Source organism: Crocuta crocuta, unplaced genomic scaffold (assembly GCF_008692635.1).
Source record: "Crocuta crocuta isolate KB4526 unplaced genomic scaffold, BGI_CrCroc_1.0 scaffold5, whole genome shotgun sequence".
Classification (NCBI taxonomy): Eukaryota; Metazoa; Chordata; class Mammalia; order Carnivora; family Hyaenidae; genus Crocuta; species Crocuta crocuta.
This window is the reverse complement of record NW_027530500.1, coordinates 1,409,099-1,421,887: the sequence shown is the minus strand read 5'-3', so window position 1 is coordinate 1,421,887 and position 12,789 is coordinate 1,409,099. Positions and strand designations below refer to the sequence as shown.

The 12,789-nt window shown below is 47.2% G+C and overlaps 1 protein-coding gene across 4 annotated transcripts in view; it reads right to left on the bottom strand.

Moving 5' to 3' along the window:
• Window positions 1-12,789, bottom strand: part of WDR33 (WD repeat domain 33) — a 108,152-nt gene that overhangs the window by 7,709 nt on the left and 87,654 nt on the right. For 3 of the 4 annotated variants that reach the window (XM_077766745.1, XM_077766747.1, XM_077766746.1), the window contains exons 9-18: window positions 12,459-12,613; window positions 12,292-12,370; window positions 11,735-11,845; window positions 11,067-11,161; window positions 10,767-10,853; window positions 10,159-10,298; window positions 9,408-9,560; window positions 7,379-8,503; window positions 4,643-4,751; window positions 1,250-1,688 (exon numbers count right to left, since the gene is read on the bottom strand). In XM_077766745.1, the coding sequence (XP_077622871.1) occupies window positions 1,250-1,688; window positions 4,643-4,751; window positions 7,379-8,503; window positions 9,408-9,560; window positions 10,159-10,298; window positions 10,767-10,853; window positions 11,067-11,161; window positions 11,735-11,845; window positions 12,292-12,370; window positions 12,459-12,613 (2,493 nt within the window). Of the gene's footprint in view, window positions 1-1,249; window positions 1,689-3,305; window positions 3,428-4,642; window positions 4,752-7,378; window positions 8,504-9,407; window positions 9,561-10,158; window positions 10,299-10,766; window positions 10,854-11,066; window positions 11,162-11,734; window positions 11,846-12,291; window positions 12,371-12,458; window positions 12,614-12,789 lie in introns of those variants that run through there. The other variant, XM_077766749.1, reaches the window with a different exon arrangement.

The window sequence follows — 12,789 nt, the reverse complement described above, 5'->3', positions numbered from 1 at the left end:
GGGGAATCGGGGGCTGTACTCGGGGCAGAGAAAACAGCATGCACAGCAGGAGCAGTCTGGCATATCTGAAGAGCAACATAAAGCTGTCAAGAGCACAAGGGTCTAGGCTGTGGGTCTGTCACTGACAGATGAAATACAATACAAAAGGCACAGTAAAAATCTGAAACGGCACAAGATGCAAAGATTCAGGAAATTGGTGAAAAGTTATGTTGATGCCAAAGCCTTGGAAGCGTGGCCCCTGCAGACATACAAAGCCGTCCCGAAGACCCCAGAATACCACTGGTATGCCCTGGACACCATGAAGACAGGCCCGCAAGAAAACTAGGAGCCCTTTACAGCTTTTTAAAGAACTCCCCTCTGATGGCGGCTTTCCCAAACCCCTTGGCCATCGTATTAGCCATTCTTGTCTAACACATCCCGTGTGGAGGAGGGAGTGCCAGCCCTTGGCTCTCTCCTCTACTAGCACTGCTCCAAATGTGACACAGGACACTGCGGGGGGATGGACGGCAGAAGTGGCGCACAGCACGGGCACCACAGTCTACCGGCCTGGCCTGAAGCCGCTCGGAACCGTCCGCCTGTCCAAATGTCTGTCAGCATGGCCCCTCATCTGTGCACTGTTGACGAGAACGCCCATCTCCACTGATGATTCTGTCTCATCTGAGATTCACTAATTCTTGTTTTTTCTCCTTATTTCTTCTATACCTTTTTTACCCCAAGCAAGCAAACTGAGTGCTCAAGCCTGACCCTGACCTAACTCAGCAGCAAGCTAATTTTTTGGCTTGATTAGACTGTGTTAAGCTCTTTAGGCCATGACACGAAAATGATCTCATAATTTCTTTACTCTCAATCTCAATCTCAATCTCCATAATTCCTTTACAGTAGATGATCTGTATCGTACTGCATCATTCTAACCAGGAGAAGCTGTGCCTTCTAGTCGGGCCTCAGAAACCTGATACTATCCTGATCCTCACATCCCTCTGAAAGAACCAAAAAGTAAGCAAAAATAAAAAGATTTCTAAATTATAAAGATAAAAAAGAAGCACAAAAAGGTTAAAAAGCATAATTACTCGCTCAAAGTCTACACACAAAACCCAGAGAGGGTTGAACGTCTACACACAAAACCCAGAGAGGGTAGAACTAGCAATGGATGCAGCGCCCTCTGCCCCAGCCAAAGAGGAAAAAGACTTTTGTAGAGAGAACGGGGCCGCAGCTCCAGGAAAGAACTAGACCCACAAAGCGTCCGTCCCACCTTTCTTCTCTGCGCCCTCGAAAACGTGGGTCCTCAGGCTCCCGGGGGAATCGTTCGTCTCCAGGTCTGCGGCCTTCCCAAGCCCCTGGGGGGCCCCGAGCTGCGCCCCGGCCATCCCCCTCGCTGAATTCCCTGTGATCGGGCGGAAACGGAGGCCCGGGGCCCCCGCGCCTCCACTTCTCTTCTTGTGGTAAAGGTCCTCCTCGCCCCTCAAATTCGCGTAATCGGTGGCCAAAGCGTTTGTCCGGGTGGAAGTCATCTGGTCTGCTGAAGTCGTCAGGGAAGTCGGGGTGAGGGCCACGCCTATCAGGGGGACCCCTGCAGTCCTGGCCGCCCCGGAAAGGCCCCCTCTCGGGCCCGTGCTCAGGGCCGCTGCTCTGCTCATGCCGCCTCTCTGACATGGGGCCCATGTGATGGTTTGGAGGGCCGCGTGAGTCACCTAAAGGAAACAAAGCTGATTTTTACCTTGTCTTCCAGGAACCCTGCCAACACAGGTCTGATTTTCAGCATCTTAAAGTGTCAGAATGCATTCCGGGATTTAGAATGTTTTCCCTCCTTAGCTGTCAGCGTACTCGGGAGACAAATCCCTCAGGCATCATCTGATGGAAGAACGCAGGTTCTGGGGTGCAGATTTCAAGGCCATCGCTCACTAGCTAAGCAACTCCCCCAGGGCAGATTACTAATCTCAAATGAGGTTAGCAATGACTGGACTGCTGTGAGGATTAATTCAGAAAACAGAGAGTCTCACAGGCATGAGAACGAGCACCCCTTCCCTGCCCCTACTCCTTCAGTGATTTCAGGAGGCCTGCCTGCTCCCTACCCAGTGGGGGGAGACAAGCAGAGGGCATTCATGCTGCAGGCCGGGAGGCCAAGCACAGGGCGTTCACCTCTGCACCTGAAAAGGCCCACACAGCCCATCACAGGTGCTGCCTCTCCGCTTCTGCCACCCCCGAGGTTGCCCTTGTATCCCCTAGTTCATTCATTAACTCACTTTGAATTTTTTTTTTTTTTTTTTTACCGGGAATACTTTACTCAAGACCATCAGAGAAACAGACAGTTTGGATCTGCAACAGAGCACACTCTGATTCTTGACAAAATCCTCTGAAGAGCACATGGGGCCACAGGCCTCGAATAGCTGCCTGGTGACCAAACAGCCTTGCTGTGCTTTGGTTTGGGGCTTGTACGAACACGCGCCCCTGCCCCTTTGCAGGAATGATCTACCCTCATCTATAAGAGTCGTCACCGTTCTTTGCAAACAGCGTTTGGGAACCCACTAGAGATTTTTTGAAAATACTTTAAAATAGGTAATATATTCAACATCCTGAATAAAAATGGAAACAGGCCGATTAAACCTGATGGCTGATTTAGCTCACTTCTTAACCTTGGCAGGATTGCTTCTCTGGGCTACTGAACTGTGGTGGTTTTCTGTCAACGTACAATTCAAATCAAGCATGTCTTACAGGTAGGTAGCAAAGGGACCCTCTTGCTCTACAGCAACTACGTTTTTAGGATGAACCCCTCCCCCCCCCAACCTACCCCACTCACGCCTTTCCCTGCCTCTCCCTGCAATAAAGGTGAACTTCCTCTCCTGGAGCCGCAGTCACCCAGGGATGACCTCCTCCCTTTCTGTTCCTTGCTCTTGGCCATTCCAGTCCCGCCTCACCACTCAACAGGTATAAAAAACCTGAAAATGTCAGTATAAAAAACCACCACCAGAAGGGTTCTCCCTTCTCCTAAGCTCCTCCTGTGCCTTCGCCTCCCGGTCTTTCCTTCACTAAGCCAGTCCTCTCCATGCTCAGGAAAGCACCTTCTCAGTTGTGTAGTCAGTCTGCAAATACCCCAGGGGCCTTTGCTCCTGTAAAGAGGCCCCTTACTTCTCAGTGGGTTCCTACAGTTAATGGCTTCTTCTCAGACTTTATGCTGCCTGAACTTGGTATGGTCTCAGACATAGCCGACTTTGACCTGAGGAAGCTGAACACATTCCATTCGGACTTACCTATGAATAATAATCCTCCCATTACCTCTATCTGTTTAAAAGTACCCTGGCTCCTCCAAGGAAAGAAACCCACCACTACAAATTAGAAGGGACGTGGCCACCGGTGATGGGGCGGCGGCGTTGGTTAATCCAGTAGGGGATGGCAGGGCCACTTTCTCGGCTCTCCCTTCTCCCTTTGGTCCCTGGGAGGAGAAAGAGAGGAGGAGGAGAGAGAGAGAGGTAAAGAGAAAAGGGGAAGAGCAAGGAGGAGAGGGAAATAGGTGGAGACAGACACAAGGTAGGGGAGAGGAAGAGAGGCAGGCTCTCAGTTTGCTGATAGCTGTACCTTGTGGGTAACAGACTCTCTTTTCTCAGTGTCCCCAAATTCCAAAGATGGCTTCTCGCTTTCTCTTTTTCCATGCAATGAGACTAAAATAAAGATTCTCCTAATCCCTTTACTGCTCCCTTTCCGAGGATGGGGTGCTTCTCCCAAAGCCCTAGCGCTGCAAAATGCCAAGGAGGACTTTTCTTCTTCTGATAAAGTGGGGGCAAGAAATGTAACCTGTGCCACAGCGTGCTGTGGGCTCAGCTCATTAAAAATTAAAGGGAATGAAGTTCTTTGAAGTGCAACCTCCTCGATCCTCCTCCTGAGTTTTGGGCCTGTGTCCTCCCTGTGAGAAGCACTCGGACTCCAACACCTGCACCTCCAACCTGCCCTCCGTCCACACCCCTCACAGCCCTGCCCTTGCCCTCTCCAGCCCTTCTCCTGCCACAGCACAACGCCTGAGCGGGACAAGGGGCTGCCTCTCCACTCTCCTTCACCTCCTGCGATGAACTCCACTTCCCAACAGCCTGACATCTAAAGACTGACACTTCTCATCTCTGTGCTTTCCGTTAAGATCAAGGACCTGATACATCAGTACATTGCTTTCTTCTTAGCAAGTCATGCAGAACAACATAAGCAGCTAAAGTGTTCAATATGTGGCACAATTCAGGGGCAGAAGAGGGTGATATGAAAAGCACAATTAAAACCTCTGAACTTATAATCTCATCAAAAACCGTAAGCGGAAGCGGCTGAGCCCTCCCAGGTGCTAAGGACATGCACGTGCGCTCAGTGAGCACAGGGGCCACCCCCGGTCCCACGAGAGGGACGAGGCTGTCCGCAGCATGGGCCCCACTCCCAGGCTCACTGCTGGCAGTGAGGAGCTTACCTTCTCGGGGCGGCACTTCCCGGCTAACCAAAGCAAGTCTACGAAAACACCGTTAACATGAAGCCTTTACCCGAAGCGGCTGTGCTCCTAGTTTTCCTACAGGGTCTACTGACCATTCTATCAGTTACTTACCAACAAACTATTTATTGTGAGATTTACACAGAGGCGGTAGAATGCAATCTCTTATTCAGCCGAGCAGATATTTACCTTTGTTGGGGCCAGGTCCTTGTCCGGGGTTAAGAGGGGGGATGCGACCTTGTGCTCCCTGCTGCCCTAGGCCTGGTATCAGGGGTGGGGGGCCTGCGTTCTGTCCTTCCTGAAAAGATGTTTTTAAAGCGGGGGTGTGAAATCATAGGCTTGTGCTTCATGAACAGCAATTTTATCATAATGTGACAAGATAAAAACACTAGGTTGCCCTAAAGCCTCCAGCAGTAAATATACAGCGAGTGACATCAAAGAAAAATTGTCCTTACATTGAGGGAAGGAGATACTTCTCTAGCCATAATAGATGGAAACACTTACATCTTTAACCTGATGATAGGTTTCATTTAAAGCTAGATCTTTACCTGTAATGCTAAGTAAGAACCTCAATGGAAGTAACATTCTGCACAAAGGAGGAACTTCCGGCAAAAGTAAAGATCTGGAAATCTGCCGGGACAGGTAAATTCTGCTCTCACACTCAAGTCTCCTTTCCAGCTACAGAAAATAATCAGTCCTCTCAAGAGGCCAGGGCTGGGTCTGAAGAGGCAGAAGAACAGACAAGGGGTCCGTCCACACCGGCTTGCTCCTATCTCCTCCCTCCTCCCTTCCCTCCTTCTCCACTTCCTCACTCCTCCTCCTCGGCACCCTCCTTCTCTCCTTCTCGTTCCCAGCTGGGTCACCTGGGGTCCTGCCGAATTCCTTAGGTCCCTGCAGATACAAACCTGCTGCTCTGATCCTCTTTGTCTCTGGAGCCCCAGAGCTCACCCCAGACTGCCCCTAAGATTCTGCATTTTTACCTAGCCATACCTAAATTCTGAGTCTCCACACTGTCCAGTGACCCTGGATCAGGTCTCTTAACAAATTCCTTTATATAAAAAATGTGCTTGGTGACCTACTATGAAAATAACAGTTTCACAACCATTAATAGCAAAATCGCTTGCACATTCCAAACCAGCTCCACAGAAGAGCAGCCCTGACGGGACGTGCGGCATGCAGCTGCGAATGCCATCATCAACACAGTACCAGTGATTTCTGTCCTTTGTTTCCTCTCCCCTTCACCCAAGGGCTGCTCTTATCAACACCTTTCACGCTGTTACTTTAACACCAGAAAGCAGTTTCACTAAATTAAACCAACTAAAACAAAGGGTTTAAATAATTGGCCTCATCATAGTGAAGAGGGTCAGATTTCAGCATATAAAAAATATGAGCAAAGGCTTTCATCAGTCAACTCTTGAGATCTGAGATGTCCTATAATGTGTCAAACCTTCACACCCATTCCACAGGTCAACTAAGTCTTTAGAATGATTATGCTTCTCAGGTATAAAATCTTCTACTACTCAATACAATAAAAACTCTTATTGAACTGTCCTAGAAACTCAGGCCTATCCTCTTGAATCTGACATGTTTATAATTTTAGTCATAATGTGGTGGCTAAAGTTCATCACTGTTTTTGTCCTTCAAATGAAAGCAGTTAATTCATTACCATAAGGTTAGGTAACTGATACTGTAAACACACGCAAAGGCTCTGCGTATTAATAAAATATACACTACTCCAAGTTCTAGGGCAGTTCAGGACAATCAACCTAGATTTATCCCACTCATCCTAAATTCTAAAAGGTGCCCAACAGATTCTGGAAATAAACTCAACTACCATCGGGCTCTTGGCTGCTGTGACACTTGTAAGCCCTGGGAGATGTCCAGGAGAGTAAGTCAGCTAGTTACTTTAATGCAGTAGATCCTACTACAGTCATCTTCACGTGTCAGAGTCTCAGAGGTGTTTGAAAAGCAAAGTGGGCTGTGTTTTTCACATCAGCATCAGCAGCACATCCTCTCCAAGTGGACTGAGTGCCTCTCAGTGAAGACCCGGACGGTCAACATGAGCTCCCTCGCTCACCCACTTTTGGTCCACAACTGACTTCAGGACACAAACCCAGTTGTTCATACCCAAATAATGTTTCCAGACTATGAAACTGAGGAAAACATAAAAACCACAGAGCCACACAGTGTCCAATCCATTCATACTCATGGAGTCTTTCTGTAATTCCGCCAAGAATCCTGAGCCCTCCTCACACCACCTCTCAAAAGCACAAGCCAGCCAATGGGTAATAAAACTTGGCTAACAAAAAGAGAATCCTCAAAAAAGGGCCCAGAAAATGTCTACAGAAATACTCCCTCCAGTAAATTTACGTGTGGCCTGAAACAACTTGAACAGAATTTTGTCCAAAGAGTCACAATTTGAGAAAGCACAATTCTGGGCTCAGAGGCTTCTAAAAGTGTTCACTGAAAGGCAAACAGTGAGGTCAGAGTCTACCGTGCACTCACGAGTTACATGCACCATACTATCTTCAAGAGTAGAGCTGGCAGGCAAATCAGCCCGTGAAACACCAGGCCACAAAATGAAGAGCCCAGAAAGGGGAGGCCTGACGGGCTCAAAGCCATCCATGCTTCCTCCTCAGGGTCACAGCTCTTTTAGCCCAGCGACAATTATGAACTGTACTCAACTAAGAGCTGATCTTTTCTGGAATAACCACTATTGAAATGTTTCATATTACAGTATATATAATGGCCCATCTAATTATTCTCATTGGCTCCTTCAGCCATGATGCTATTTTCAAGCCTCCATCACTACTGAGAGCCCCAGATACGAGCTGTGGCCGCTGTCCACAGCGCCTGGCCCTGCCGCCTCCATGCAGGCCGTGTCTTCCCAGTGTATAATGCCTACAAGTTAGAAATAAACAATACCTGATTGAAGGGGGCCCGGGGCCCATCACCTAGCAGAGCTGTTTTCTGCTGCTGGAATGGTATTGGCCCTTGAGATGGATGTGGCCCTCTTGCCGGGTTCTGCTGTCCCTGAGGTCCAGGGGGCCCTTGCATGCCACCCTGGGGTGGTGGCCCCAGAGAGCCCTGGGGCGGCCCCTGCTGACCTTGTGAGCCTGGAGGCCCTCGCAATTCCTGGGGAGGGCCCAGCATGGACCCTTGGGCTGGAGGCCCCTGCATGCCTCGCATCTCCTGAGGGCCTCGCATCTCCTGAGGGCCTCGCATTTCCTGAGGGCCTCGCATCTCCTGAGGGCCGTGTCCCAGAAGTCCACTTGGAGGGTGAGGTCCTCTCATCTCTTGAGGCGGGTGGCCCATCATCATCCCTTGGGGAGCAGGACCCTGATTCTCCCGGGGGCCTGGAGGACCCTGCATTCCTCTTGGATTCAATCCCATCAGAGGTCCCTGAGACACAGGACCTTGGATCCCTTGAGACCCCGGCCCACCTTGAATCCCATGAGGGTGAGGAGGTCCTTGCATTCCTCTGGGACCAGGTGGTCCCTGCATACCTTGAGTACCGGGAGGCCCCTGAGGGCCCAAGTGACCCTGGGGACCAGGTGGGCCTTGGGGGCCTATGTGACCTTGTGGGCCAGGTGGACCCTGAGGACCCATATGACCTTGAGGACCAGAATTACCCTGTGGTCCAGGTGGTCCTTGAGGTCCCAAAGGGCCATGAGGTCCAGGATGCCTTTGCATTCCTTGGGGCCCATGCATGTCCTGAGGCCTCGGCAACCCCTGGGGCGGGCCCTGGGGCCCTTGTGGTCCCATGAATCCTTGTGGCCCCCCACCTCCCTGATGCAGTGGAGGACCTTGTGGTCCCATTTGTCCCTGGGGTCCAGGGGGTCTAAACTGTCCCTGAGGCCCCGGAGGCCCCATCTGAGCCATGTTCATTGGCATCTGCTGAGATGGATGGGGCTGCTGAAAACCTTGAGGAATCTGAGACATTGGACCTTGTCCTGGAAAGGGCTGGGGTCCGAGGAGAGGAGTGCCAGATGAAGGAGGAGGCTGAATTTGCTCAGCCTGTTTCTGTGCAAGTCTTTCAATTTTAAGTTGCTGGAAAGACAGAAAGAAAGAAAAAACATACTGATAAATATGCCATAGCCCTTAACAATGACAATATTCCTATCACTTATTTCACTGGGAGAGTCTGAATACAAACATAAGGCATCAAGCTCCCAATACTCCACAGTAACTACAGTCCACGTAACATTCAGGTATCCTGGGAGCACATAAGCTCCTTCCATGGAAATACTGGGAGAGACAGCAGCCAGGATGATTTACATCCCATCATTTACTAGTGCTTTATCATTCCTGCTAACTGTCAAAGACTAAAAGAAAAGAAAAAAAAAAGAGCAAATCACCTGCTCTAGAGCTGATAGAGAAAGAAAAATTATTTTATCTGTGAGTAAGTAAATGAATTCCAGCTGAAACTATGTTGGCTTTATCTTTTCTATTTAAAAGGTATGTTTAACTTAGTTCTACTCACTGCTTGACTGATCTAGTTTTAAAAGTCTAAGAAACAGAATTCTTTCACAAATTAGCTTCCTAATGTAGCAATAAGAAACGGTGGTGCTGGGCGGGGGGATGGGCAAAATAGGGGAAAAGGAGGAAGAGGTATAAATCTCCAGTCAATAAAATAATTAAGTCACAGGGGCAAAAAGTACAGCAAAGGGAATAGTCACTAGTACTGTAACAACGCCACATGGGGACAGGTGGTACATTCACCATGCTGTGCACAGCAGAAGCTACAGAACTGCTGAACTGCCATGTACACCTGAAGCTGGGACACTGTATGTCAACTACGCTTCAGTTAAAAGCTGAGAAATACAGAAAGAAGTGGTGGCGTTCATCAGATCCTTCTGAGAATCCCTTCCCTCCTCCTCAAGAGCACGTCAGTAACAAATGTTGCCGCTACTTTCTTAGATCATCTTGGACCATCCTAAAGAGCACCGCATACCTCCAGAAGCTGTGGGTTAGTGTACTGCAATGTGGCCATTTCTTGTTCAATTTCCGCTTGTGTTTTCTTCTTCTCTTCCAACTTAATGTCCTCTTTTCTGTCATTCAGTACCTCATTTGGGGCAGGAATTGGAACTTTATTTTGCATCCAAGCCTTGGGAAAGAATAGAACATTAAAATATACTCTGAGTGTATAGATTATAATGAGAAAACAAGAAAACCATTCTGTAATGTCACTGGCTCATTCCAACCTGCCGAATACGAGCCAGCTCACCTGGTGTACTGCCTTTATTTCTACACCCCTCCTTAGTGACACAAGAATGCAGTCAGGCAAGCACGCTGCCAGGCAGAAATTACTAACGTGATAAAAACGGTAAGATCTTACATGTTATTAAGAATGAAAAGCCTGCCCACTTCTTCAAAAGCGCACATGCACATAGTGTTGCGGGGACAAATAAAGTAGCAGACAGACAGACAAAGCAGAGGAGAGTCAACATACTCTCTCTGCCCCATGCTTCTTCCTTCTACCTCCTCTGATGGCTTGGACAGTAAGACACAGGCGAGAATAACAGAGCTACAAGAGTCATGACAAACTGCGCACGGACCGCAGAGCAGCAGATGGGAACTCGGTCTAAGAATACTCCAAAGAAGTCTGTAGCGCGAAATACCTTCCATGGATGACATCATGCAGGAGGGATTCACCAGGCAGAACCTCCCGTACAGAAGGCGGGGTGTTGCTGGTAGTTACTCACCTGCTGGAACTGAGCCGGAATAGGTTTTGCATATGGAACTTTCTTCTGAGGAACTTTTTTCTGATCCTTTTGCATCACCTCCTCCATTCCCCAGTCCAAACCTGGAATTGTCATCTCAATTTCATTTGATTCATCTTTCCCTGTAACCAAAAAAAGAAACAGGTACCCAAGGAAATGAGAGAAAGTGGCCACTTCATCAATGAACACATTTTTGGAAGAAGAGATTTTAAATAATATATAATAAATAATAATTAGATCACTTTTATCAACATGTCTCAACATAAATCATTTTGGCACTTTCAAAATAATTCATTATCACGAAGGAAAGAAATAGGTCTCCAGGGTGCCTGGGTGGCCCCGTCGGTTAAGGGTCCAGCTCGTGGTTTCAGCTCAGGTCATGATCTCAGCCTGTGAGTTGGAGCTCCACACTGGGCTTTGAGCTGTCAGCCTGCTTGGGATCCTCTCCCTCTCTCAGCCCCTCCCCTGCTTGTGCTCTCTCTCTCTCTCTTTCAAAAATAAATAAATAAACTTAAAAAAATAAAGAAAAAAAAGAAACAGGTCTCCAAAACTTTGACAAAAATGAAACGTACAGGGACAATGTCTCTTACCCATCTGCTCCTGCTCCATGGCCAGTTTTAGTTGTTCAGGGATTCCCATCCCTGGAATGACTGCCAGGCTATTTGGTTCAAGGTCATCTACAAATAGAAACACATCTATTGTCAACAGAGATTTTATAAACACAGTAGTTCAATGAAATAAACACTTTATAAAACTGAAACCTATCACTGGTGATTTATCACTCAATAAACTGTAAAACTGAAATTAGTTGTATATAATCTTGTCCATACCTACCACTTTTATAAAAGAATATCAGACTTCAAAGAACAATAAATGTGCAAGGGTCTCACCATACTCTACTCCATCTTCGGACATTCCAGGCAACAGGTTAAGATTATATCGATCCCGCATTTTATCACCTGGTCGGTTTCGAGTCCAGAATTTGCTGTCAAAACAAAACCAACTGGAGGGTGAAGGGTGGAGCAAAGGACCAGTGTATTTGTGGGCACACAGAGTGCCGGCCAGGGAAACACGGTAAAGTCTCACAACACCTCTCTGCTAAAAATTTTACAGGTTGAAAGATTGTTTTTAAAAAGAAGGCAAAACAAAATTCAAATAACAAAGTCATACTCTATCTCCTTATTATCATATATATTTATAAACCACTAAAAAATGTTGAACTGCAGGGACGTCTGGGTGGCTCAGTCAGTTGAGCGTCCCACTCTGGCTCAGGTCACGATCTCCCAATTCATGGGTTCGAGCCCTGCTTCAGTCTCTGTGCTGACAGCTCAGAGCCTGGAGCCTGCTTTGGATTCTGTGTCTCCCTCTCTCTCTCTGCCCTTCCACCGCTCATTCTCTCTCTCTCTCTCTCTCGAAAATAAATTTTTAAAATTTTATTAAAAAAAAAGAGGTTGGAATAGAAATTAATACATCAATAAAAAATATATATATATATATCTTAATTTCCTGCTGCTCTATAAACACAGTAATTCCTTGTTATTTTTGATATAAAGCTTACCTAGTATGGTCGTTTGAACCTGAGCAGAGAATATGTCCTAGAGGATGCCATGCCAGACTCCAGATCATTCCTTCATGGGCCATCTCCATCCCACCCACTTCCTTCTCTACCCTGTAACAGCACCAAAGAAAGAAGTCTTTTCAACAAAGTTACCAAAAAAAAAAAAAAAAAGACATTCTGTTTTACTATAACACAAAGCTAACAAAGCCTGTTATTTTGAATCTGGTCAACTTCACATGTTTCAGGGGTACTGATTTGTCACCAGTAATATAATCCTTGATTCAAGGAGTACTTTAGAGGGAAAATTGTTTCAAGAATGATTTCACAATAAGAAACAAGGAAGTCTGCTTTATTCTCCCTTAATGACTTCCACATCCAAAAATAGAGGTGCTAAGTTTTCTATTCCAAGCTGGGTTTACAGAATTGAAAACTGCAGGAAGACTCTAATACAGGGCATGGGAATACTCAGGGAAAAAAACACAAAATGTTATGTTTTATATTTTTGGGTGCTCTCTCCGTATAATATATAACTGTTTTACATGATATGCATCACATACCCCACGTGCCAGAAGAGCAAAGAGCCATCGGATCCGCCACTGGCAAACAGTCCTTCATGAACAGGGTGCCAGGCCACGGCTGTAAAACAAAATGCAGGGAAAGTCAAATTATTAGGATCTCGGCTAACTAGAGGTAACAGAATGCGAAGCAGGCCTCAGCCTCTGACCTGTGGCTTCCTTCTTATGACCTCGGAAGACCTGAAGCTCTTCTTTCAGGTTTCGGATATCAAACAGTTTACAGAGGTGGTCACGTGATGCCGTGAGTAGCCAGTTGCCGTTGAGATTTAACTTCACTTCCATTACTGTGTTTTTATGGGCATGACTAGAAACAAAGTACCAAGGAGATAATCTGTCAGAATGCAAAACAAGTATAAATCCAACAATGGCCACTTTGGTTAAAAAGGACATGGGTCGAGATGGTGAGAGGCCTGTAAGACGTGTAACACAAGATCACAGTTGAAAAGTACACTTGACAGGAACAGGTCAATGACAGAAATA